Source organism: Rhinopithecus roxellana, chromosome 12 (assembly GCF_007565055.1).
Source record: "Rhinopithecus roxellana isolate Shanxi Qingling chromosome 12, ASM756505v1, whole genome shotgun sequence".
NCBI lineage: Eukaryota > Metazoa > Chordata > Mammalia > Primates > Cercopithecidae > Rhinopithecus > Rhinopithecus roxellana.
This window is the reverse complement of record NC_044560.1, coordinates 112,910,011-112,936,453: the sequence shown is the minus strand read 5'-3', so window position 1 is coordinate 112,936,453 and position 26,443 is coordinate 112,910,011. Positions and strand designations below refer to the sequence as shown.

Below are 26,443 nucleotides of genomic sequence, written 5' to 3'. Positions count from 1 at the left end.
CACCCGGGTTGATTCTCTAGTTAAGAGCAGAGTGGCTCGTTTCACATTTCTTTCTTTCTTTCTTTTTTTTTTTTTGAGACAGAGTGTCACTCTGTCACCCAGGCCAGAGTGCAGTGGCATGATCTCAGCTCACTGCAACCTCCACCACACGGGTTCAAATGATTCTCCTGCCTCAGCCTCCCTAGTAGCTGGGATTACAGGTGTCCGCCACCATGTCCGGCTAGTTTTTGTAATTTGAGTAGAGACAGGGTTTCGCCATGGTGGCCAGACTGGTCTCAAACTCCTGGCTTCAAGTGATCTGCCTGCCTTGGCCTCCCAAAGTGTTGGGATTACAAGTGTGAGCCACTGTACCCGGCCTTGTTTCACATTTCTTTTTTTTTTTTTGAGATGGAGTCTTGCTCTCTTGCCCAGGCTGGAGTGCAGTGGCATGATTCAGCTCACTGCAAGCTCCACCTCCTGGGTTCACACCATTCTCCTGCCTTAGCCTCCCAAGTAGCTGGGACTACAGGTGCCCAACACCACATCTGGCTAATTTTTTTCTATTTTTAGTAGAGATGGGGTTTCAGCATGTTGCTCAGGCTGGTCTCGAACTCCTGACCTCGTGATCTGCCCGCCTCAGCCTCCCAAAGTGGTGGGATTACTGTGTGAGCCACCGCACCCGGCCTCATTTCACATTTCTTAACCTCTCTGTTAAATGGGGAGGACAACAGGGTATACTTCATAGGACTGCCATGAGGGATACACGGAAAGGATTTAGCATGGAGCTCTGCACATAGTAAACCTGGCTGGAGTAGTGGCCATGTTAGTAGTATTGTAGTATGATGATGGATGGCTTTGGATTAGTAATGACCTTTCTTCATACTTCTCTGTTTTCTCCCTGTAGCCACTGTGACTTACGACCCATCAGATAGGAACCTAGTTTCCTGCTAACATAGAAAATCCAGGCTGGGCGTGGTGGCGCATGCCTGTAATCCCAGCACTTTGGGAGGCCGAGGTGGGTGGATTACCTTAGGTCAGGAGTTCGAGACCAGCCTGGCCAACATGGTGAAACCCCATCTCTACCAAAAATACAAATATTAGGCTGGGCGCAGTGGCTCATGGCTGTAATCCCAGCACTTTGGGAGGCCGAGGCAGACAGATCACGAGGTCAGGAGATCGAGACCATCCTGGTCAACATGGTGAAACCCCATCTCTACTAAAAATACAAAAATTAGTTGGGCATGGTGGCACATGCCTGTAATCTCAGCTACTCAAGAGGCTGAAGCAGGAGAATTGCTTGAACCAGGGAGTTGGAGGTTGCAGTGAGCCGAGATGGTGCCACTGCACTCTGGTCTGGTGACAGAGGGAGACTCCGTCTCAAAAACAAAAACAAAGACAAAAACAACCAAAAATTCGCCTGGCGAGGTGGTGGGCGCCTGTAATCCCAGCTACTAGGGAGGCTGAAGCAAGAGAATTGCTTCAACCCGGGAGGTGGAGGTTGCAGGGAGGCAGAGGTTGCAGTGAGCTGAGATAGTGCCATTGCACTCTAGCCTGGGCAACAAGAATGAAACTCTGTCTCAAAAAAAACAACAACAACAACAACAACAAAATCCATGTAACTTTGGAGTTTCAAAGTAAATGTGAAATCTGGAATAGTTGAAGCTTCCGGGAATCACAGAGGCCAAATTGCGAGAGGTGTACATTATGGAAGGTTAAAAGGCAGGGGAGGCCGGGCGCGGTGGCTCACGCCTGTAATCCCAGCACTTTGGGAGGCTGAGGCGGGTGGATCACAAGGTCAGGAGATCGACACCGTCCTGGCTAACACGGTGAAACCCTGTCTCTACTAAAAATACAAAAAATTAGCCAGGTGTGGTGGCGGGCGCCTGTAGTCCCAGCTACTCGGGAGGCTGAGGCAGGAGAATGGCGTGAACCCAGGAGGTGGAGGTTGCAGTGAGCCAAGATCATGCCACTGCACTCCAGCCTGGGTGACAGAGCGAGACACTGTCTCAAAAAAAAAAAAAAAAAAAAAAAAAAAAAAAAAAAAAAAAAAAAAAACGGGAAACCTTTGAAATGGCAATCATCGGAGGCCTCACCTCCTACCTCTTCTTCAATACCCAAAGCTGCTTCTATGGTTCTCTATGGTTCCTGGTGGTTGGGAGAGGACACTGGACAAGACTGTGGCAGTGGACAGGTGAACACCCATAACATCTTTGGAAATACTTGGAGTTGTGAATGACAACTGAACTCCAAACAGACACTAAAGGGAATCGTTGGTTTACAGTCTAGCTGCAGGCGGAGGTGACCTGGCCACAGGAGCCTGGGTACTGTGAGGTTCACTCTGACATCTCTCTGGGGGTCATTCTCTTCATTATTTTCCTCGAGAGCAGGGACTAAAGCTCAGGTCTGTCCTTTCTGGCAGGGAGCTTAACACCATAAAGAGACTTTCTGCTGCTGGCTTCAGGGCTCTGGGAAAGGACCCTGTTTAGCTGGCGTTAAGTTATGTGCTCATCTCTGATGGATTCAGCCAGGGGAAGAAACGCAAGGGTGGGAGAGGATGGTTTTAGACAAAGAACAAGAGCCATTCATATGGTCACCAAAATAACCTACTAGAAAAAGGCAGTCTCAGTGGCCAGGCGCAGTGCTTCATGCCTGTAATCCCAGCACTTTGGGAAGCCAAGGCAGGCAGATCACTCGCGCCCAAATTTGAGACCAGCCTGGGCAACATGATGAAACCTCGTCTGTACAAAAAATAACAAACCTTGTCTCTACAAGAAAAAAATTAGCTGGTCATGGTGGCGCTCACCTGTAGTCCCGGCCACTCAGAAGGCTGAGGTGAGAAGATCGCTTGAGCCTGGGAGGCAGAGGCTGTAGTGAGCCAAGATTGTGTCACTGTACTCCAGCCTGGGTGTGACAGAGTGAGACCCTGTCTCAAAAAAAAAAAAAAAAAAAAGGAAAGAAAGAAAAAGGGAGTCAGAGAGAGTCAGTGGTTACTGTTGGGCTAGCGTCATCTGAGGAATCACAAGGTCAGTGATAATGGGGCAGTGGCTACTGAGACTCGCCTTCCTATTGATTGAGGTTTTGTTATGTAACACAGGATTTGGGGTGGGAATTCAGTTCTGTGTGGATGAGTAACTGATTTGGAAAACCCTGATTGGAGTGTTTCTCAGAACCCCAGTAGAGGCCAGGCGCGGTGGCTCATGCCTGTAATCCCAGCACTTTGGGAGGCTGAGGCGGGTGGATCACGAGGTCAAGAGATCGAGACCATCCTGGCCAACATGGTGAAACCCCATCTCTACTAAAAATACAAAAATTAGTTGGGCGTGGTGGCGCGCGCCTATAGTCCCAGTACTCAGGAGGCTGAGGCAGGAGAATCGCTTGAACCAGGGAGGTGGAGGTTGCAGTGAGCCGAGATCGCACCACTGCACTCCAGCCTGGGGACAGAGCGAGACTCCATCTCAAACAAACAAACAAAAAAGAACTCCAGTAGAACAAATACCATTCAGCACTACCAGGGTTGTGCTAGGTGTGGAAGCTCAGTGAAATCTTAGAGTTGACAATTCTTAGAGAAGGGCCATGTGGACGGGGCTGTTCCCTGGAAAGTGCTGTGACCACTCATTTATTTCGTTGTTAGCCTTTCCCTATTTTCTTTCTTTTTTTTTTTTAGACAAGGTCTTGCTGTGTCACCCAAGCTGTACACCCAAGGAGTACAGTGGTGGTAATCACTGCAGCCTCGAAGTCCTGGACTCAAGTGATACTGCTGCCTTGGCCTCCCGAGTAGCTGGGACTCTACAGGTGTGCACCATCACATGCCCCGCTAATTTATTTTTAGTATTTTAGAAGCAGTGTTTTGCTATCTTGCCCAGGCTGGGCTTGAACTCCTGGTGTCAAGCTGTCCCACCTCCCAAAGTGCTGGGATTATAGGCAAGAGTGCCCAGCCCCGGAATTCTTACAATGACTTACAAGGCCTTATGTGATCTTGTTGCCTCCCTTTCACTCTCTGACCTCATCTTTTTTTTTTTTTTTTTTTTTTTTTTTGAGATGGAGTCTCACTGTGCCACCCAGGCTGGAGTACAGTGGCTCACTGCAGTCTTCACCTCCCAGGTTCAAGTGATTCTCCTGTCTCAGCCTGTCGAGTTACCTGGGATTACAGGCACGTGCCACCAGGCCTGGCTAATTTTTGCATTTTTTTTTTTTTAGTAGAGACGAAGTTTCACCATGTTGGCCAGGCTGGTCTCGAACTCCTGACCTCAAGTGATCCGCCTGCCTCGGCCTCCCAAAGTGCTAAGATTACAGGCGTGAGCCACCGCGCCTGCCCCAGTGAGTTTCTTCTTAATTGCAACCCGGATTCTCAGCACCCTTTTCATCTTGCTTTTCCTCAATAGCCCTTACCAGCACCTGACACACATCATCTGTTGTACTTGCTTATTTGGCACATATGTATCCACAGCGCCTGGAACACTGCCTGTAACGTGGAAGGTGTTCTATCTGTAGAGTTTTGTCGAATGAATGAATGAAGCCGACCAGTGCACAGGGAGTGCAGTGGTGCGATGGTAGCTCTCTGCAGCCTCCAACTCCTGGGCTCCAGTGATCCCCGGGCTCTGCCCACCCTTCTCCACAGCCACTTCCGGGCAGAAGCCAGCAAAGCGGCGGCGCAAGCGGTAGGGAGAGAAGAGCTGAGGCCCCAGATCAGCGGCCGCAGGCAAGGTCGCTTAGCGGGCACCCGGCCTGGGTATTGGGGCGCGGGTCGGGGGCGGGGCCGGAGCTCAGGGGTGGGGCCGGAACGGGCGCCTGCGCCATAAAGGCCGTCGCGCGCCCCCGCGCCTTGCTCGCTGCGCGCTGCCAGCCCTCCTTCCTCCTCGGCGCGCGTTCCAGTCCGCGTACCTTCTAGTCCCGCCATGGCCGCTCTCACCCGGGACCCCCAGTTCCAGAAGCTGCAGCAATGGTATCGCGAGCACGGCTCCGAGCTGAACCTGCGCCGCCTCTTCGATGCCAACAAGGAGCGCTTCAACCACTTCAGGTGCGGGCGGGCCGGAGGCGGGGGGCTGCCACGCGCGGCGCCCGGAGCCGGGCACGCGGGGATGGGGTCTGGAGGCGGGGGCAGTGGTGCCCGGGGACCCCCGCTCCCCACCTCCAGGCCATGGACTGGGGCCCAGGCAGAGGCTGCACTTCGTCCTTGGAGTCCCCTTGGAGTGCGTTCCTGGGGTCTTGCGGCCTCTCCGGGGGTCTCGGCGCCGGGTCTGCTTCGTCACGAGGAAAAACGGGCCTCTACATGGGGGCGTTTCCCCTCCCCCACCCCGTGCAGCTCCGGCCATTTGAGCAGAGGCTCCTTTCGCAGTTGTGAGGAGAGGCCCTGGCTGACGCAGCAAGCGGGAAAGGGCTGTCCCTTTCCATCCGCTCCTGGCCACATGGGCTTGGGACCGTTTGCCGGGCGGGCAGCCCGGGCGTGGGGTTTGAGGGAGCTGGGTGGAAGGGTGGAGACGTCGGGCGTGATTCCTGCAGAGGAGACCTGTGCACGACCGGGAAGTGGGAAGGAGCATTGGAGGAAATCATGGGCCGGGGTGTGGCCGAGCGAGCTCTGATCACTGATGCTGGTGCAGGAGGGGCGGAGAGCGACTGTGGCTCTGGACTAGACGTCCCAGTGGCCATCCCTGTCATCTGGATGGGTGCCTGAGTAACTTACGGCAGAGAGTGGAAGCCCTGGGAGGGGGTGGTCCCCGCCTTCAGTCCAGGCTCCTCACACAGGGTCTGCCTGCATCTAAGGTCTGTGAGGATGGCTTCTTTCTCTGTGCTGCTGTTGCAGATCATCCTGGTGGGCCAGCAGGTGACAGACATCACCACTGTGCTGGGTGGCCGTGGCCCTTGTGGGGTGTGGGTCGGGGAGGATGTTTCTTCTGGGAACAGCTCCTGCTCAGGACAGGTCTCCCACTAGGGAGACCAGGGTGTGGTCAGCAGCATCTCCATCTTTCTGCAGCCTGACCCTCAACACCAACCATGGGCATATCCTGCTGGATTACTCCAAGAACCTGGTGACGGAGGATGTGATGCGGATGCTGGTGGACCTGGTAATGTTCTGCTTGGGGAGGTGTAACTGGTAACCGACAGAGTGATGGGCGAGCTGGACTCCTGGGTGTCCCCAGGACCTTAAGTATCTTGAGTCTTTCCTCTCATTAGACCTCGGTGACCTCCTCTGTGCAGGTGAGGCACCTGCCCTGGCTTAGGTTCTAAGCAGCATCCCAGGGACCCCAGTGTCTGATATCTGAGTAGACCCTTCCCAGACAGTGGGAGAGAGAACCAGGCAGCAGCCATCTGTCTGTCTCATTGGGGACAGCACCAAGCCTTGTGTTTGGGGGCTGACACTTGGGGTGGTCAGTTTGGGTGGGACCAGGCCTCAGTATCATCTCTTCCTAGGCCAAGTCCAGGGGCGTGGAGGCCGCCCGGGAGCGGATGTTCAATGGTGAGAAGATCAACTACACCGAGGTGAGCAGGCCCCACATATCCTCTGGGGCCTCCTTCCTTCCCTTTGGGGTTTATCTGACTGTTAGCCACATTACCCTGTGTCTTCACCCCTTCTCTTGGGCAATGCTTTTGCTTAATGAGGGGCCTAAAGGCCTTTTTCCTCCTGCTTGTAGCAGGGCTTTAGGGTGTGTCTTCCACAAGATTGGCCGTCTAGGTTTGGTGAGCTCCTTGGAATGGTTCCCAGTGTCTGCCTGGGAGGAGGACATCTCATACCCAGAGGGAGAGTTTCTCAAGGCTGACATTTTCCTAGAGAAGTTAACTCGAACATATCCTCGCTGCAAGTTTTAGTAGCGACAAGAAGGATCTTAAGTCACTCAAGACTTCAGCCTACTCAAGCAATAGGAGTCAATAGGAAGCAGTGGTGAGGCCAGGCCTGGGGACCTCTGTTCCTGACTCAGTATGGGAGCCAAGCCTGGAGGTATAATGGACACTGAGCACCCAGACTCTGTCCTCATGATGTCATTATCCTCCTCTTACATGTGAGGAGTCTGAGGTTCAGAGGTCACATCCCTTATCTAAGATATCATAGCTGTAAGAGGCAAAATGGAGATTCACACTCAATCTGTCTTGCATTGTGGGTCTAAGCTGAGAGAGGATGCAATCAAGGAAGGCTTTCTGGAGGAGCGCATTCACCTATAAAATGTGGGGCAGAAATGGGGTCTGGCAGGGTGAGGGTGAGGGTGGGGTGGCGTGAAACCTTCCACCTTAGCAAGCCTCTCACTGGGTTGGAATCCCAAGATGATCCTTTTCCTGCCCACCTAGGGTCTTTAGACCTTCCCTCAAGGACTCCTCTGTTGGCTTCAGGCCGTTTCACTCACGTGGCCGGGCCAACCGCCTGGCACCGGTCACAGACTTCAAGTCTGGTTTGGTTCCTGGCAGTTGGTAGTTGTCGGGCTGCTTGGTGAGGGAAGCTTGAGTTGCATACCTTGCTGCAAATCCAAGGAGCTGAGGACACTGCCTAAAAGGTGCCAGCAAACACCGTGGACACGCATTGGGAGGATGAGGTTACTTCAGGCTTAGTGAGCACTCATCTTTGGAAAGCATTTATTTATTTATTTATTCATTCATTTATTTATTTATTTATTTATTTTGAGATGGAGTCTCGCTCTGTCGCCCAGGCTGGAGTGCAGTGGTGCGATCTCGGCTCACTGCAACCTCTCTCTAATGGGTTCAGGCGATTCTCTGCCTCAGCTTCCCGAGTAGCTGGAACTACAGGTGTGTGCCACCCCACCTGGCTAATTTTTGTATTTTTAGTAGAGACAGGATGTCACCATGTTGGCCGGGTGGTCTCGAATTCCTGACCTCAAGTTATCCACCCGCCTTGGCCTCCCAGAGTTCTGGAATTACAGGCTTGAGCCATGGCGCCCAGCTTCTGAAAGCATTTATTGCTTGTTTCTGACATGTGTTGTCACCATTCTCTGCCTTTGCCCACTGTTGCTCTTTTCTCTCACTGTTCATGCCCTGAACACCTATGGCAGGCCCTTTGGGCCTGTTCTAGGCATATATGGGTCTCCACCCCCATCTCCTCCTGACTGTCAGCAGCACATAAGTCCTTGGGGAGCTCCTACTCCTGTAAGCATACAGTGGGTTCTTGGAACAAGATCATGGTGCTAACAGAGACCTCAGGGCCTGCCTGTCTAGTGGATAGAGGGTCGAGCTATGGCACCATGCCTAGCTGGGAGCATAGCTGCCTGGGGTTGAGGGGACAGTCTTTACACCCTGACCCTCATCCCCAGGGTCGAGCTGTGCTGCACGTGGCTCTTCGGAACCGGTCAAACACACCCATCCTGGTAGATGGCAAGGATGTGATGCCAGAGGTCAACAAGGTTCTAGACAAGATGAAGTCTTTCTGCCAGGTAAGTGGCTACTGGGCCGGACTCGTCCTTGGCCATGTGTGAGTATATGGGAATCTGGGATCCCTGAGGGGCAACTTTTCCTCTATTCTTGGAGGCAGGACTCAGGCTCTCATTGCAGCTTAAGGGAGGGGTTGCCTGTGTGATCGCTGACCCTGGGGGTCTTTGCTGAGGCCTGAATTTCTCCTGGCTCTGCTCTGAAGGAACCTACTGCTGGCAGAAGTGGGGGCAGTCTCTTTCCTGAATTACAGACACCTGTGGGCCCATGGTGGCAAATGACAGAGGCTCGAAATGAAAAGTGGGGCCCCAAGGGCCCGGGCGCAGTGGCTCACGCCTATAATCCCAGCACTTTGGGAGGCCGAGGCAGGCAGATCACGAGGTCAGGAGATCAAGACCATCCAGGCTAACATGGTGAAACCCTGTCTCTACTAAAAATACAAAAAAATCAGCCGGGCATGGTGGCGGGTCCCTGTGGTTCCAGCTACTCAGAAGGCTGAGGCAGGAGAATGGCATGAACCCGGGAGACGGAGCTTGCAGTGGGCAGAGATTGTGCCGCTGCACTCCAGCCTGGGCAACAGAGCGAGACTGTCTCAAAAAAAAAAAAAAGAAAGAAATGGGGCACCTGAGAGACGGGACAGTCAGGGAAAGAAGGAGCTTTTTCTTTTTTCTTTCTTTCTTTTTTTTTTGAGATGGAGTCTCACTCTGTCACCCAGACTGGAGTGCATTGATGCGATCTCAGCTCACTGCAACCTCTGCGTCCCGGATTCAAGCGATTCTTCTGCCTCAGCCTCCTGAGTAGCTGGGATTACAATTATGTGCCACCCCGCCCAGATAATTTTTATATTTTTAGTAGAGATGGGGTTTCACCATGTTGGCCAGGCTGGTCTCAAACCCCTGACCTCAGGTGATCTGCCCGCCTCAGCCTCCCAAAGTGCTAGAATTACAGGCGTGAGCCACTGCGCTTGGCTGGAAGGAACTTTTTCTAACCTCTTTTGTCATATGCCCTGATCGCCTAGTCTAGAAATAGATAAAACGTTGTAAAATTTCCTCAACCCTGGCTGGGCGTGGTGGGTGGCTCATGCCTCTGATCCCAGAACTTTGGGAGGCTGAGGCGAGCAGATCACTTGTTGAGACCAGCCTGGCCATCATGGTGAAACCTCATCTCCACTAAAAATATAAAAATTAGCCAGGTATGGTGACACACGCCTGTAATCCCAGCTACTTGGGAGGCTGAGGCAGGAGAATCGCTTGAACCTGGGAAGCAGAGGTTGCAGTCAGCTGTGAGTGTGCCATTGCACTCCAGCCTGGATGACAGAGGGAGACTCTGTCAAAAAAAAAAATCTCCGGCTGGGCACGGTGGCTCAAGCCTGTAATCCCAGCACTTTGGGAGGCCGAGACGGGCGGATCACGAGGTCAGGAGATCGAGACCATCCTGGCTAACGCGGTGAAACCCCGTCTCTACTAAAAAAGAAATACAAAAAACTAGCCGGGCGAGGTGGCGGGTGCCTGTAGTCCCAACTACTCGGGAGGCTGAGGCAGGAGAATGGCCTAAACCTGGGAGGCAGAGCTTGCAGTGAGCTGAGATCCGGTCACTGCACCCCAGCCTGGGCGACAGAGAGAGACTCTGTCTCAAAAAAAAAAAAAAAAATTCCTCATCCCCATTCCCAGCTAACCCTCCAGAAGCAGCCTTTGTAGTTTCCCGTAGCCAGGCGCAGCAGCTCATACTTCTAGTCCCAGCTATTCAGGAGGCTGAGGTGGGAGGATGGCTTGAGCCTGGGAAGTTGAGGCTGCAGTGAGCCATGGTGACACCACTGCACTCCAGTCTGGACAACGGAGCAAGATCCTGTCTCAAGAAATAAATTTAAAAAATAGAAAAGTTTTCTTGTGAAGTCTTCCAGGAAGTTCCTGTGCACGTACACATCTGTCACCTCCTTTTCGAAACATGTACACACGTGCACATGCATGCGGTTTGGTTTTCTGCCTGCTCTTCTGCAGCTTATTTCCACCTGGAAGTATGTAAGCGGTGTCCGTGTGTCAGTGACAGTGCATGTAACATGCCTCCTTTTCCTTGTGTGTAGGGTGGTAGGGGTTGCCTCAGAGACCAGCTAAGTTTCCCCACATCAAGCACTTGCCTCAGTGTCTATCCTAGGGCTGATTCTGCAGGGGTGGGTTGGCAGACGTCCTCAAGCCTGGAGAATGAGGGTGATGTGGGTGTGTCTGTGTGGGCTATGCATGCGCCAAGGGTGATCATCCAAGCTCTTGTCAGCTGTGATCATTTGCTGCTTGTCCTAGGAGCAGTGGCCTCCACATGTGGCTGGTCAACGTCTGGTTACTTTGGCCAAGAGCCACTTTCAGACCTGAAAATGGGCTGGGCACGGTGGTTTATGCCTGTAATCCTAGCACTCTGGGAGGCTGGGCAGTTGGATCATTTGAGGTCAGGAGTTTTGAGATCAATCAACATGGTGAAACGCCGTCTCTACTAAAAGTACAAAAAGTTACCTGGGCATGGTGGCGAGCACCTGTAATATCAGCTACTGGGGAGTCTGAGGCAGGAGAATCTCTTGAGCCTGGGAGGCGGAGGTTGCAGTGAGCCAAGATCACACTACTGCACTCCAGCCTAGGTGACGGAGTGAAACTCTGCCTCAAAAAAAAAAAAAAAAAAAAAAACCCATCTCTGCAAAAAATAAATAAATTAGCCAGGCATGCTGATGTGTCCCAGCTACTTGGGAGGCTGAGGTGGGAGGATTGCTTGAGCCTGGGAGGTTGAGGCAGCTCGAGTGACAGAGTGAGACGCTTCCCAGGGCAAGGAAGTTGTGGGGTCCTGATGGGAATCTGGATTTCCAGAATGTCATTTAGGGTGGTCAGTCCATGTGACGGGCTTTGGGCCTGCGGCAGGGCCTTTCCAGCCATCTGCTGTGAGTGGCAGAGCCAAAGTGCATTAAAAGCCTATTGCTGTGTGATCGGGTTGGGTGCGCTCAGCCATGCCACATGGCGAGGGTGTCACTGCACCGTTTGGGGTGCTGTTTCCAGGAAAGCCTTCCTTTAAAGCTGGCCACTGGAGTACGTGACTCAGGCTGATAGGGTATTTATAGTTCACAAAAAGTTGCTGAACGGCAGCAATCCCCCGGTGAGGAACATTCCTCATGGCTGTACTCTCCAAAGTTTGCCAAGATTGGGTGAAGACGTTCACTGTGACCTTGATTGTAGTGGCAAAACCTGAAACCAAGCTGTACTCATTTATCAGGGGACTTATCAAGTAGAGTCAGCATATATTCATATACTGTCATCCGGGGCACCGTTAGGAATCAGGGAGCTACAGTTGGACTGACTTGCCATGCTGTTCAGGATGGACTGGGAAGTTGAAAAAGGAAGTTGCAGAATTGGTGGGTATGGTAAAGCCTCATTTGGTCAAATGAAAGCTGGATGTAATTGTAATAAAGATAGACACATTTGGCTGAGTGTGGTGGCTCACACCTGTAATCCCAGCACCTTAGGAGGCCAAGGTGGGTGGACCACGAGGTCAGGAGTTCAAGACAAGACTGGCTAACATAGTGAAACTCCGTCTCTGCTGAAAAAAAAAAAATACAAAAAAGTTAGCCAGGCATGGCGGCGCGTGCCTGTAGTCCCAGCTACTCGGGAGGCTGAGGTGGGAGAATCACTTGAACCCAGGAAGGGGAGATTGCGGTGAGCCAAAATCACGCTACTGTACTGCAGCTTGGGCAACAGAGTGAGACTTTGTCTCAAAACTTAAAAAAAAAAAAAAAAAAAAGACACATTTTTCCTCTGGGATGCTTCATTATAACAAACCTTTGACAGTCACGGAAGGAGATTTGTTTTTTTTTTTTTTTGAGGCAGAGTCTCGCTCTGTCACCCGGACTGGAGTGCAATGGCATGGTCTCGGCTCACTCAACCTGTGCCTCCCAGGTTCAAGTGATTCTCCTGTGTCGGCCTTCCCAGTAGCTGGGATTACAGTCACATGCCACTACGCCTGGCTAATTTTTGTATTTTTAGTAGAGACGGGGTTTCACCATGTTGGTCAGGCTGGTCTTGAACTCCTGATCTCAAGTGATCCACCCGCTTTGGCCTCCCAGAGTCCTGGGATTACAGGTATGAGCCACCACGCCCAGCTGAGACTTGCTTTTTCTAACCTCTTTTGTTATACACCCGTGAGGGAGAGTTGAGAAGTTGAACAACTTATTTTATTTCTTTCTGTACTGATGGAAATTTTTCCATGGTTTATTTAAAGAAAAAGTAGGGCCAGGCACAGTTGCTCACCTCTGTAATCCCAGCCCTTTGGGAGACAGAGGCAAGAGGATTGCTTGAGGCCAGGAGTATAATACCAGCCTGGGCAACATAACAAGACCTTGCCTTTTAAAAAAAAAGTTAAAAGTTAGCCAGCTGTGGTGGTATGCACCTATAGTCTTGGCTACTTAGGAGGCTGAGGCAGGAGAATTGCTTGAGCCCAGGAGTTTGAAGCTGCAGTGAGCTATCATCATACTCCTGCATTCCAGGCCGAGCAACAGAGCACGACCGTGTCTTTAAAACCTAAATCCAGCAAAGTGCAGTGGCTCGTGTGTAATCCCAGTATTTTGGAAGGGTGAATCAGATCACTGCAGGCCAGGAGTTCGAGACTAGTTTGGGCAACATAGACCCTGTCTCTTTTTTCTTTTTTTTTGAGACGGAGTCTCGCTCTGTTACCCAGGCTGAAGTGCAGTGGCGCGATCTCGGCTCATTGCAAGCTCCGCCTCCTGGGTTCACGTCTTTCTCCTGCCTCAGCCTCCTGAGTAGCTGGAACTACAGGTGCCCGCCACCGCGCCCGGCTAAGTTTTTGTATTTTTAGTAGAGACTGGGTTTCACCATGTTAGCCAAGATGGTTTCCATCTCCTGACCTCGTGATCTGGCTGCCTTGGCCTCCCAAAGTGCTGGGATTATAGGTGTGAGCCACCGTGCCTAGCCATTTTTTTTTTTTTTTTAGACAGAGTTTCTCTCTTTCGTCCAGGCTGGAGTGCAATGGCCTGATCTTGGTTCATTGCACCCTCTGCCTCCTGGGTTCAAACAGTTCTCCTGCCTTAGCCTCCAGAGTAGCTGGGATTACAGGTGCCTGCCACCACACCCAGCTAATTTTTGTATTTTTAGTAGAGATGAAGTTTCACCATGTTGGCCAGGCTGGTCTCGAACTCCTGACCTCATAATCTGACCACTTTGGCCTCCCAAAGTGCTGGGATTACAGGCGTGAGCCACTGTGCCCAGACTATTTTTGTTTTAATTTAAAAATAATAATTTATAGTCTGGATGCTGTGGCTCACACCTGTAATCCTAGCACTTTGGGAGGCTGAGGTGGGCGGATCACTTCAGGTCAGGAGTTTGAGACCAGCCTGGCCCACATGGCAAAACCCGTCTCTACTAAAAATACAAACAAAATTAGCTGGGGGTGTGGCAGGCACCCGTAATTCCAACTGCTCGGGAGACTGAGGCAGCAGTATCATTTGAACCTAGGAGGTGGAGGTTACTGAGAGCCGAGATAGTGCCACTGCACTCCAACCTGGGTGACAGAGCGAGACTCCGTCTCAAAAAAAAAAAAATTATTATTATTATTATTTATAGCTGGGCATGGTGTTGTACGCCGGTAGTTCCAGTTACTTGGGAAGCTGAGGCAGGAGAATTGCTTGAACCTGGGAGGTGGAGGTTGCCGTAAGCTGAGATCGCACCACTGTACTCTAGCCTGGGTGACAGAGCAAGATTCTGGAAAAAAAAAAAAAAAAAAAAATTTAAAAGAAAAAATTGCTGGATCTTATTAGTGTGTACTAATTTTTTATTGATGTGTGATAAATTATTCCAAAATTTAGCAACTAGAAGCAACAATCACCATCTCTTTAGGTGGGGAATTTGCAGTGGCTGTGTTTGGAGTAGTGGCTCTGATCTTCTAAGGTTGCAATCAAGATGTTGGCTAAAGATGTGGTCATTTGAAGGCTTGATGGGGGCTGGAGGGTCTGCTTTGAAGATGGCTCACTAGCACTGCTGGCTTTGGGAGGCAGACAATTCAAGTGTCCTCATGACAACGCAGCTTATTTCTCCCAGAGTGAGTGATCCAATAGAGAGCAAGGCAGATGCCTGGAGGTCTTTTGTGACCTCACGTCAGGATTCACGCTCTTTTTTTTTTTTTTTTTTTTTTTTTTTTTTTTTTTTTTGAGATGGAGTTTCACTCTTGTTGCCCAGGCCAGAGTACAATGGCGTGATCTCGGCTCACCGCAACCTCCAGTCCTGGGCTCAAGCGATTCTCCTGCCTTAGCCTCCTGAGTAACTGGGATTACAGGTACCTGCCACCATGACCGCCCTTTTTTTTTTTTACATTTATTTTTTTAGTAGAGATGGGGTTTCACCATTTTGGCCAGGCTGGTCTCGAACTTCTGATCTCAAGTGATCTGCCTGCTTCGCCCTCCCAAAATGCTGGGATTACAGGGTGAGCCACCACGCCCAGCTACACTCTTTCATTTCTATAATACCGTGTTGGTGTTACAGATCAGCTCTGGTCACTGTGGGAAGGGACTGCACCAGCGGGTTAATGCCAGGAAGCAAGGACCACTGGTCACCATCTCAGAAGGTGGGTGGCTGTCATAGTCCTGCTTCTGGCACCTAGTGGTTGATTTGTGTTCCTTCCACACACAAACACCCCACTTAACTTTCTCCTAAGTCCATATTCTGTTACAGTATCAGAAGTCTAGAACCTCATCTTGTCAAGTACAGGTGTGGTAGTACCTGCATTTCCTTTAGTACAACTTGAGTGTAGTTCCTTTCAATCTGAAGACATGTGAATTTAAAGAGACAAATTATCTACCCCTCAGACACCCAACATACAATGGCGAGGTGGGCATAGGATGACTAGTATGTATGGGATAATTTTTTTTTCTTTTCTTTCTTTTTTATTTTTTGAGATAGGGTCTCACTCTGTCGCCCAGGCTGTAGTGCAGTGGTGCGTGCAATCACCACTCACTGCAGCCTCGAACTCCTGGGCTCAAGCAATCCCCCACCTCAGCCTTCTGGGACTACAGGCACATGCCACCATGCCTTGTTACTTTTTTATTTTTTGTAGAGATGAGGTCATGCTATGTTGCCCAGGCTAGTTTTTAAACTCTTGGGCTCAAGTGATCCTCCTGCCTCAGTTTCCCAGTAAGTGCTGAGATTATAGGCATGAGTCACTGAGTCATGTATATTTAGGTTTTTATTATGACAACACTGTACTTTTGGTACCAGAATCTGTATTAGTTATCTGTCATTGTTTAACAAATGACATGAAAACTTGGCTTAAAACAGCAATAAACTTTTTTTTTGAGACAATCTTGCTCTGTTGCCCAGGCTAGAGTGCAATGGCACAATCTCAGCTCACTGCAACTTCTGCCTCCCGGGTTTCAGCAGTTCTCCTGTCTCAGCCTCCCCAGTAGATGGGATTACAGGGTCACGCCGTCATACCTGGATAATTTTTGTATTTTTTCTTTTAGTAGAGATGGGGGTTCACCATGTTGGCCAGGCTGGTCTTGAACTCCTGACCTTGTGATCCACCTGCCTCAGCCTCCTAAAGTGCTGGGATTACAGGTGTGAGCCACCATGCCGGGCTTAGCAGTACTTTTATTACCTCACAGTGTCCGTGGGTCAGAAGTTTGGGAGTGGCTTACCTGGTTAGTCTTGGTTTGGAGATCTCTCATGAGGCTTTAGTCAAGATGTTGGCCAGCGCCCTGGTTACTGGAAGGTTTGATGGGTTTGGAGGACTCCCTCTAAGGTGTCCTATAAACAGGAAGCGAGTTGGCAGTGACTGTTGGAAAAAGGCCTCAGTTCTCTGCTGCGTGGGCTTCTTTATGGAACTCTTTTGAGTGTCTTCACAGCATCATAGACGGCTTCCCCAAAAGCTAGTCATCCAAGAGAGCAAAGCAGAAACTGCAGGTTCTCTGAAGTCACATTTCACCCCTTTTGCAGTCTCCTGGTGGGTGCATAGGTCACCCCTCCCAGCACAGGTGGAAGCTATGCAGGGGCATGAGTTCCAGGAAGCAGGGATCACTGGCGTCTGATTGGAGACTGGCTGCAGGTCTGATACTCCTTTCCCCGGCATAGCCCAGTCACAGTTTTCAGCATTTCACATCTCTTGGTCTCTGGCATAGTAGATTCTGCTGAGTTATCCCTGGTTTTGCAAATTCTGACAGTGTTGCTGTAAGGTAGGGATGTCTCACTGTTGTAACCAGGAAATAGTCTAGTTGGTGGTGAGTGTGGCAGGGGCCACTATGGTCTCCAGAGACTCCTAGGCCTTGCATAGTGGCTCACACCTGTAATCCCAACGCTTTGGGAGGTCAAGATGGGAGGATTATTTGAGGCCAGGAGTTAGAGACCAGGCTGGGCAACATAGCAAGACACCGTCTCTACAAGAAATAAAATAGGCTGTGTGTGGTGGCTCACACCTGTAATCCAAGCACTTTGGGAGGCTGAGGCAGGCGGATCACCTGAGGTCAGGAGTTTGAGACCAGCCTGGCCAACACGGCGAAACCCCGTCTCTACTAAAAATAGTAAAAATTAGCTGGGTGTGGTGGCAGGTGCCTGTAATCCCAGCTACTTGGGAGGCTGAGGCAGGAGAATCGCTTGAACCCTGGAGCCTGGAGGTGGAGGCTGCAGTGAGCTGAGATCGTGCTGTTGCACTCCAGCCTAGGCGACAGAGTAAGACTCTGTCTTAGGGAAAAAAAAATGGCTAAGGCAGAGCATTTTGTTCTGTTTTTGGAGTCAGGATCTTCCTCTGTCACCTAGGCTGGAGTACAGTGTTGGCAATCTTAGCTTGCTGCAGCCTCAACTTCCTGGGCTTAAGCAATTCTCCTGTCTCAGCCTTGAGCCACCCTTCCTGGCCCCTAAGGCACAGTTTTAAAAATAAATAAATAGCGGGGCACGGTGGCTCACACCTGTAATTCCAGCACTTTGGGAGGCTGAGCTGGGCAGATCACTTGAGGCCAGTAATTCGAGACCAGCCTGGCCAACATGGCAAAACCCCGTCCCTACTAAAAATACAAAATAATTAGCTAGGCATGGTGGTGGCACAGGCCTGTAGTCCCAGCTACTCAGGAGACTAAGGCATGAGTATTGTTAGAACCCAGAAAGTAGAGTCTCTGTCTCAAAAAAAAAAAAAAATTAAAAATAAATAAGCCAGGCATGGTTGCTCAAGCCTGTAAACCCAGCACTTTGGGAGGCCGAGGCGGGTGGATCACGAGGTCAGGAGTACGAGACCATCCTGCTAACACAGTGAAACCCCATCTCTACTAAAAATTAAAAAAAAATTAGCTGGGCATGGTGGCGGGCACCTGTATAGTCCCAGCTACTCAGGAGTCAGGCAGGAGAATGGCATGAACCCGGGAGGCAGACGTTGCGGTGAGCCGAGATCGTGCCACTGCACTCCAGCCTGGGCAACAGAGCAAGACTCCGTCTCAAAAAAAAAAAATAATAATTGTAAATTAAAAAAATAGAGGCACCTGCGAGGGCCTGAAAGCTGGGACTGAGGAACCAGGACATGGCAGTAATGATGTTTTTGAACAGCAGCTTATGTCTGGGGGTTTGGGCTGACGGCATCTTCCCCCCTGTGCCAGCGTGTCCGGAGCGGTGACTGGAAGGGGTACACAGGCAAGACCATCACGGACGTCATCAACATTGGCATTGGCGGCTCCGACCTGGTGAGGAGAAAACTGCCTTGGGGTAGGGTGGGAGTCTGGGCTGTTGTTCCCACCCAGGTCCTTACTTTCTCCGGGATGGGACCTGGCTGTCTCCACTTTTTGTGGACTCTGAATTCTTATTCTCTGATGCTGTGTCTCCTGCCAGGGACCCCTCATGGTGACTGAAGCCCTTAAACCATACTCTTCAGAAGGTCCCCGTGTCTGGTATGTCTCCAACATTGATGGAACTCACATTGCCAAAACCCTGGCCCAGCTGAACCCCGAGTCCTCCCTGTTCATCATCGCTTCCAAGGTATGAGCGCCAAAAACTTCCCGGCCCCTGGCCGTGTGTGTGTTGGGGCAGGGAGGGACGGCTGTTTTGCTGTTCCCCTGGCCATTGGTCCCTCTTGGTGGGTTCCGAGTGAACCATGGTTTGTGGTTCAGGTCAGTACAGCTGCCCTAGACTGTTTCCATGCCTGGCAGCAAATAAGGTTGACTGATGAAAGCCTGAACACATCAGTCTGAAGCTTTGTGTCTTGACCACACCCACTCACCTTGCGGCATCTCTGCTCAGTCTGGGACTGCTCACCACTTTCTTACAGACCTGTTCTTTATGCCTGCTCCTGTTTTTTGTTTTGTTTTTGAGACAGAGTCTGGCTCTGTCACCCAGGCTTGAGTGTAGTGGCGCAATCTCGGCTCACTGCAATCTCTGTCTCCTGGGTTTCAAGCAATTCTCCTTTCTCAGCCTCCCAAGTAGCTCCCAGCACACCACCACACCTGGCTAATTTTATTATTTATTTATTTATTTATTTGTTATTTTTTAATATAGATGGGGTTTCGCCATGTTGGTCATGCTGACCTTGAACTCCTGACCTCAGGTGATGCGCCCCCCCTCGGCCTCCCAAAGTGCTTCCAAAGCATGTCCAGCCACGCTTGCTCCTTTCTGATCTCAGAGCCATGCCCTGATAATAGAGGGGTTTTGTTTGCTGTTGTTTATGCTCTATTTACTCACATGAATGTACATAAAATATGAAGAATTCCATCTGGGCCGGGCGCGGTGGCTCAAGCCTGTAATCCCAGCACTTTGGGAGGCCGAGGCGGGTGGATCACGAGGTCAGGAGATCGAGACCCTCCTGGCTAACACGGTGAAACCCTGTCTCTACTAAAAATACAAAAAACTAGCCAGGCGGGGTGGCGGGCGCCTGTAGTCCCAGCTACTCGGAGGCTGAGGCGGGAGAATGGCGGGAACCCGGGAGGCGGAGCTTGCAGTGAGCCGAGATCGTGCCACTGCATTCCAGCCTGGGTGACAGAGCGAGACTCCGTCTCAAAAAAAAAAAAAAAAAAAAGAATTCCGTCTGAATTCTGAGATACCTTCCAGCCTGGGCCGAAGAGAGCCTCAGGCTGACTGCAGCCCTCCAGGGGAGAAGCTGTGGCCTTTGACCTGCAGGCTTAGGGTCGGGGGTGTGTGTTTACCAGCCTCCCTCCTCTGGTTTTAAAGAGTTGGAATCTCAGGAGGTTATGTGGCGTCACTGTCACTGACCTGCAAATACTGCTCCATGTGACAACTGGGCATTGCCTTGGCCTCTGCTGCTGAGCCCTGGCTCGAGGCTGCACCCACCCCTGAGCTCGGGCGCCCACTGCTATTCTCTTCGGTTGCAGACCTTTACTACCCAGGAGACCATCACGAATGCGGAGACGGCAAAGGAGTGGTTTCTCCAGGCGGCCAAGGATGTGAGTGGGCTATAGGGCCTCCCTCGTGGTCAGCCTCTGGACTGGGAAAAGCAGGGTGGACCCCTGAGTGACCAAGTCTGGCCCTGTCTCTCCTGAAGTTGGAAGCGGAAGGTGGCCTTGCCAGTGCCTGCCTTTGCTAGATGAGATGATTGTTCATCTTGGCTTTGCCAGACCCAGCCTTGCAGATATGACAGAACCTGCTCTCGCGGGCTGACAGCCCTTGTGTTGCCCTTTCTCTAAGGTTCTTTGGTGCAGCAGGGACTCTTGGCCACACCTATTTTATAGGGGAGGGATGTCCCTGAGCCCCGCATGCTTGTAAGATGGGATGAGCAGGCAGCCTGTGACCCATCTGCTTTCTTGACCTTGACCTCAATGTGGGCCTCCTTCAACAGTCTCAGAACCAGGGACTGGGAATCTCAGTCCCATGCAGGGCCTTGGTTCCTCTAGTGATGGGGAGTGACTGCCCCTTGTCTCCCTGGGCTGGATTTGGTAACTTGGCTCTGTCTTTTGTAGCCTTCTGCAGTGGCGAAGCACTTTGTTGCCCTGTCTACTAACACGGTAGGTGCCCCTGTGATCCCCTGTACTGCCTTCCTGGGAGGGCCCAGCATGTCTAGGTCATGGCCTCTCAGAGACGTGGTTCATAGGTCTGGTGGATCTTGGCTTGGCTGATGGTATGGAAGGGTTGGCTGCCTGTAAGCTGCAAGCCTTCCTTGCCTTTTCCACATTTACCCATTCAACCTCTGCAGCCTTGAGGAGAGAGGCTTGGAGTCAGCGGGATCACGATAACCCCTTTTTCCATCTCCCAGGCCTGAGTGATACCCAGAACCCTCCATACACATGACCTTCCTAGGCCTCTGTGTGCAGCATCTCCCCAAATGGGACATGCTGGGTAGGGGTGGAGGATGCATTCCATTTTTCACATAAGTACATAAAGCCCCAATGAAGGGAGGTGACACTTTGCCCCCTACTTAGTGATTGTTGTTTTGTGTGTGTGGTGTTTTTTTTTTTTTTTTTTTTTTTTTTTTTTTTTTGAGACAGTCCGCTTTGTTGCCCAGGCTGGAGTTCAGTGGCGAGATCTTGGCTCCTTGCAACCTCTGCCTTCCAGGTTCAAGTGATTCTCATGCCTTAGCCTCCTGAATAGCTGGGATTACAGGTGCACGCCACCATGCCCGGCTAATTTTTATATTTTTAGTGGAGATGGGGTTTCACCATGTTGGCCAGGCTGGTCTCTAATTCCTGACCTCAAGTGATCCGCCCACCTCGGCCTCCCAAAGTGCTGGGATTACAAGTGTGTGCTACTGTGCCCAGCCTATTTTTTGAGACAAGGTCTCGCTCTGTCACCCAGGCTGGAATGTGATCTTGTGGTGCGATCTTGGCTCATTGCAAGCTTTGCCTCCTGGGTTCAAGCAATTTTCATGCCTCAGCCTCCTGACTAGCTGGGATTACAGGCACCCACTACCACATCCAACTAATTTTTGTATTTTTGGTAGAGACAGGGTTTCGCCATGGTGGCCAGGCTAGTCTCGAATTCCTGACCTCAAGTGATCTGCCCACCTCGGCCTCCCAAAGTGTTGGGATTACAGGCATAAGCCACCGTACCCGGCCCACTCAGCGATTGTATGAGTAGGTGATGCCAGAATTAGAACCTCGGTCACCTGCCCCCCAGTTCTCACAGTCTGCCTGGCCCCAAGGTTGTGCAGGCTCAGCAGGGCATGGCAGAGTAAAGGATGTTCCAGGAGTGACAGCAGCAGTCAGCCAGTGGGCACTGTGCTGTGTCAGAGCTGGGGACCACACCCACATCACTCCCTCCCACCCCCTCCACCATTACCCCTACATCTCTGCCTCCCACTGACTGGTCAGCAGGGCTTCTCCTCCTGTGGGGAATAGGTAAGGGGTTGCTGGCCCTGTCTGCCTTGGGGACCAGAATACCTGATGGGTCCTCAGAGCTTCTTGGTGCAGTCACCCTCCCACACATGGGAAGGGCTGGGTGACTGTCCAGCCTATGTGTGGTTGCCTGGCCTGGTAGGTGGCCCCTGCCCATGCTCGGGTCCCAGTCCTAGGTTCGGTTCCTAGATGCCCTGAGGCGTCATGCTCTGGTGTCCCAGACAGGCCTGGGTGAGAGCTGTTGCAGAGCAGTGTGTGAGCCAGTTCCTCACACGGGGTTATAGCTGCCCTCAGCAGGGGGCTTTACAGGTGCAGCGTCACTGGTGTGCCGGTCATGGACTGACCTGGTGTCTATCTTGGGGTGGGCAGATCCTGGGCCCTGCCCTCGACTCACTGACTGCTCCAGCCCTGCCCCATCCCTGGCTCTGGGGAAGGTGAGGCTCAGCTCACAGAGCATAGCTCCCTGCCTCCTGGAGCTCCTGTTTCCATCCTACTAGCAAATGCTTCCTTTCATTTCTCTCCCTTTGTTTGTTTGTTTGTTTTTTTTTTTTTTTTTGTAGACCAAAGTGAAGGAGTTTGGAATTGACCCTCAAAACATGTTCGAGTTCTGGGATGTAAGTACAAGCACTTCTGCACTGGGTGAATTAAGTGTCCTTTGCCAAATCATGGCCGTTGAGGGGCCCATGAGGTCAGGTCAGTGTTTATTGAGTACCTGCTGCATACCTAGCTTGGGGAAAGGTAGGCCCTCAGAGAGGCTTGGAGGACAAGAGCAACCCAGGCAGGATGAGGGCTCCACTTCCACCTGAGGGTGGGCTAAGCTTGCATTGCCAGATGACACTCCCTTGGGTGCCTGCCTGCAACACCCACTGTGGGGTAACCCGAGTCCCCCTTGCCCCCCTCACAGAGTTGAGGTTGTGAGTTATTCTCAGTGATGACCTTTCTCTGAACTGCAGCCACCATCTGTAAAGGCCAAGGGGCAGGGTGAGGCATGAGGTATGACCGGGTAGGCCTGGAACAGAGCAACAGGAGCTGCAGGAGGAGCTGGGGGTGGCGTAAGGAGGCGCCAGGCTGGGGCAGCTTGTAGAGCAAACCCTGCCTTGAGTGACAGGGCTGCAGACCCCTCTGTAGCAACAGGTGGTCCATGGGACCACCTCTGCTGGAGCCGAACAGTGAGCTGCAGCTTTCCTTGTGCACTTAGCTGAGCTCAGCAGTGGTGTGAGGAGGGCTCTGGCTGTGAAGCCTGGGGTGCAGGGGTGCAGTGCAGGGTGTGGTGTGGGCGCTGTGAATGCTGTGGGCATGGCCAGGCTTAGGTGCAGGGTCTAACACTGTGGCAGGCGCAGCAGAGAGGGCATTGCCCATTTGGTGGTTTTCCCACCTGGGGCTGTTTCCAGGCGTTTGGACTGGAGGCCCTTTGCTTGGTGATGGCATCCACAGACATAACCTTGTTCCTTTGAAAGCTCTAGGGGCCTTTTGCTACCGGGGTCTGGGAGAGAATGAAGCCCTAATGCCTTAAGCCATCCACTGTGTATAATGAGTTAACTTCTTTCTAGAATGAGACTAGTTACATACCATCCTTGGAAGAATTGACAAGAGTCACTCAAGTCATTTTCTGCATCCTGTGGCTCAGATGCGGAACCCGGGTCAAGAGAGACTGTGCGGCTTCTAATAAATGTTGCATGCCTGATACTGGAGGGCAGGCACCTTCCACCTCCTCCTTGGGATCTGGAGCCTGAGCAGGTGGTGGGCAGAGATGTGTGGGTGCTGCTGCCGGCCAAGGAGCCAAGCAGATCGGGGGTGTCCTTGCTCGTCACCACCCAGCGTACAGAGATGAGTTAGGTTGTGGCTTAAGGAGAGGATGGGTCTGGCCTCCCAGGTAAGGCCTAGGAATGATATTTAGGCACAGGAACATGGGGCCAGGGCTGGCTGGTGATTCCTAAGCGGAGGCTTCCTGGGCCAGGCTAGACAGACCACAGGGGATGGAGGAGGGATCTGCCTGAGTTACTAGAGTATCCTGCTGAATCCAGAAGGTGATTATCTGAAGAACCCAGGGATAGGAGCAGGTGAAGTTCCTGGAGGTAGGGTCTCGGGTGAGCTACAGCCATCAGCTCAGGCCTAGGGATGCAGTCCCGGCTCTCAGGTGAGATCAGAAGAGTCTTGTCTGGTAGTGGTAATTCTTGGTCCGCCAGGGCCAGTTGTGGGGCAGCCTTGGGTGTCAGGATCATGCAGGGGGGTGGTGGGAAACCGCGGGGTCTCTCAGGGCTCAGTCAGAGTCAGCACAGGGCCAGTTTTGGCTGGGGAGGCCCGAAGCGGAGCCAGAGCAGATCCAGGTGAGTTCTGAGGAGGAGCCAGGGCAGAGAGAGGGACCCATGGGTCTGTGAATTCTGGAGGAGAGGCAGGTATTTAGAGATGGTTCTGTCAGGTGGAGTCTGAGGAGCCAAAGCTATGTATGTGCGTATGTCAGCCGGGCTCTGTGGGAGGTGGTGTAGACCTATGGCATGGGACAGGTGTGCACGCTGGGATCTCTGGCCGGTTCTGGAAAGTGAGGATCAGGTAGTGGGTGGCTGATTGCTCGAGTGGGGTGTTTAGAACCCAGGATTAGGGACACACGGGTCAGCACCTGCTTCTCAGCATCCTGACTGGGTGTGATGGGCAGAGCTCAGGGCGTCAGAGGCCTCTGAGAATTCGTGACTGAAGTCCAAGTCTGTGGCGTCAGGGTCTGCAGAGCCCAGATGCGGGAGAGGTAGGAATGTACCTGGTGATAGGAGGCAAGGACAGGGGAGCTGGGGCAGGTGAGGCAGGCAGGTGGCATGAGGAGCTGTGCTGGGTGGGTGTGGTCTGAGTGGCTCAGGGTGAGTAAAGGTCCAGAGACCTGAGTCTGCAGGGCAGACGTCAAGGCTGAGCCAGTCAGACAGTGTTTGTTACCACTGGGCTCTCACCAGGCTCCCTCAGGCTGAGGTCAGCAGCCAGTGATCTGTCATGTGTGAGGAAAGTGTCTGTTCAGGTTAGGTGTGTATAGTGCAGCCTTTCAGAGCTGCGTCTGTCTGAGGTCCCAGGAGCTGGAATCAGACAGGTTTGTATGGCTGGGTTTCTAGGGGAGGCCTGAGGAGCCAAGACTCTACTCAGGTAGGCAGAACTGGACCAGTCCGGTAAGGACGTTGGAGCTAAAGATAGGCAGACAGGTTGAGCTGGGTCTGACAAGTGAGGCTGGAGATCCATGATTGGGTCCAGGTTGGAGCTGTGTCCTCAGGCGATGTCTGAGCAGCTCTGGTGGGTGAGCCTGGGAAGAGACCAAAAAGCTGGAGTCAGACAAAGGGACGACGAACTGCATCCATCTGAAAGGTGAATGAAGCCTGGGTCTGGTCGAAGTACGTAGAGCAGTTCCAGCAGGCGAGGTTTCAGGGGTTAAGGTGAGACATGGGTATGTATTTTTGGGTCTCACAGGTAAGGTGTGAGCCACTGAGGTCAGGCCCTGGTTTGTATCCCAAGTCTGAGAAGCATGATGGGTAGAGTTTGTCAGGTGACATCTGTGAAACCAGGGGCACACATAGGTAGGTTGACCAGAGCAGCCATAGTCAAGCTAATTAAACTATCCTGCAGTTGAGGTCAGGCACAGGTGGAGAGAATGATCTATCACGTGAGGCCCAAGGAGTCGGGGTTAGGCTCATCTACAAAGACCTGGATGTGGTAGACAACCTCTGAGGATATGAAGTGAAGGCAGGTGGATAGAGCCAGGTCTCAGGAGGGTCTGAGGTGCTGGGATCTGGCACAGTGAGCAGGTCTGGATTTCCTAGGTGGTGTCAAGACAGGTGGGAAGGCCAGACACAGTGGCTCATGCCGGTAATCCCAGCACTTTGGGAGGCCAAGGCAGGCAGATCACTTGAAGTCAAGAGCTCGAGACCAGCCTGGCCAGCACAGCGAAACCCCATTTCTACTAAAAATACAAAAATTAGCCAGGCGTGGTGGTGCATGCCTACAGTCCTAGCTGCTTGGGAGGCTGAGGCACCAGAATTGCTTGAACTGGGGAGGGAGAGTGAGCCAAGATAGTGCTACTGCACTCCAGCCTGGATGACAGTGAGACTCTATCTCAAAAAAAAAAAAAAACAAAAACAAACAGAGGTCGGGTCGGGTGTGGTGGCTCACGCCTGTAATTCCATCACTTTGGGAGGCCAAGGTGGGTGGATCATCTGAGATCAGGAGTTCAAGACCAGTCTGGCCAACATGGTGACGGGTGAAACCCCATTTCTACTAAAAAATACAAAAATTAGCTGGGTGTGGTGGCACGTGCCTGTAATCCTAGCTACTCAGGAGGCTGAGGCAGGAGAATCGCTTGAACCTGGGAGGCAGAGTTTGCAGTGAGCCGAGATCATGCCACTACACTGCAACTTGGGCAGTGAGAGTGAAATTTCATCTCAAAAAAAAAAAAGGAAAAAGATGGGTGGGTAGAAGTTCATCTCCTGGGTGAGACTGAGGAGCTGTGGTCAGCCACAGGTAAGTGGGCATGTGGAATTGAGTTTCTTGGGTGAGGTTTTTGGAGCCTGGTCCAGGTACATCTCTTCGGGTCCATCAGGTCTGAAGAACAGGAGTTAAACACAGGTGTGTAGAGCAGGGTTTGGCAGGTAAGGTCTTTGGAGCCAGAATCAGGGCAGCTTCACAAAGCTGGGTGTGTTCATGAGACCTAAAAAGTGTGTAGGATGAGATAAGAGCAGCTGAGGTGTGAAGTAGAGGTAGGCAGAGCTGGCCCACAAGGTACAAGCTCAGGGACCCTCACCACATGCAGGTAGGGGGTGCTGGTCCACCAGGTACAAG

At 51.9% G+C, this 26,443-nt stretch overlaps 1 protein-coding gene across 1 annotated transcript in view; it reads left to right on the top strand.

Moving 5' to 3' along the window:
* Positions 1-4,648: 4,648 nt before the first annotated feature.
* GPI (glucose-6-phosphate isomerase) overlaps positions 4,649-26,443 on the top strand; it is a 45,208-nt gene continuing 23,413 nt past the window's right edge. Inside the window, exons 1-9 of the mRNA XM_030942207.1 lie at positions 4,649-4,996; positions 5,951-6,041; positions 6,388-6,456; positions 8,232-8,351; positions 17,960-18,043; positions 18,189-18,335; positions 19,682-19,753; positions 20,267-20,311; positions 22,198-22,251. Coding sequence (XP_030798067.1) covers positions 4,875-4,996; positions 5,951-6,041; positions 6,388-6,456; positions 8,232-8,351; positions 17,960-18,043; positions 18,189-18,335; positions 19,682-19,753; positions 20,267-20,311; positions 22,198-22,251 — 804 coding nt within the window. The 5' untranslated portion in view covers positions 4,649-4,874. The remainder of the gene's footprint in view (positions 4,997-5,950; positions 6,042-6,387; positions 6,457-8,231; positions 8,352-17,959; positions 18,044-18,188; positions 18,336-19,681; positions 19,754-20,266; positions 20,312-22,197; positions 22,252-26,443) is intronic.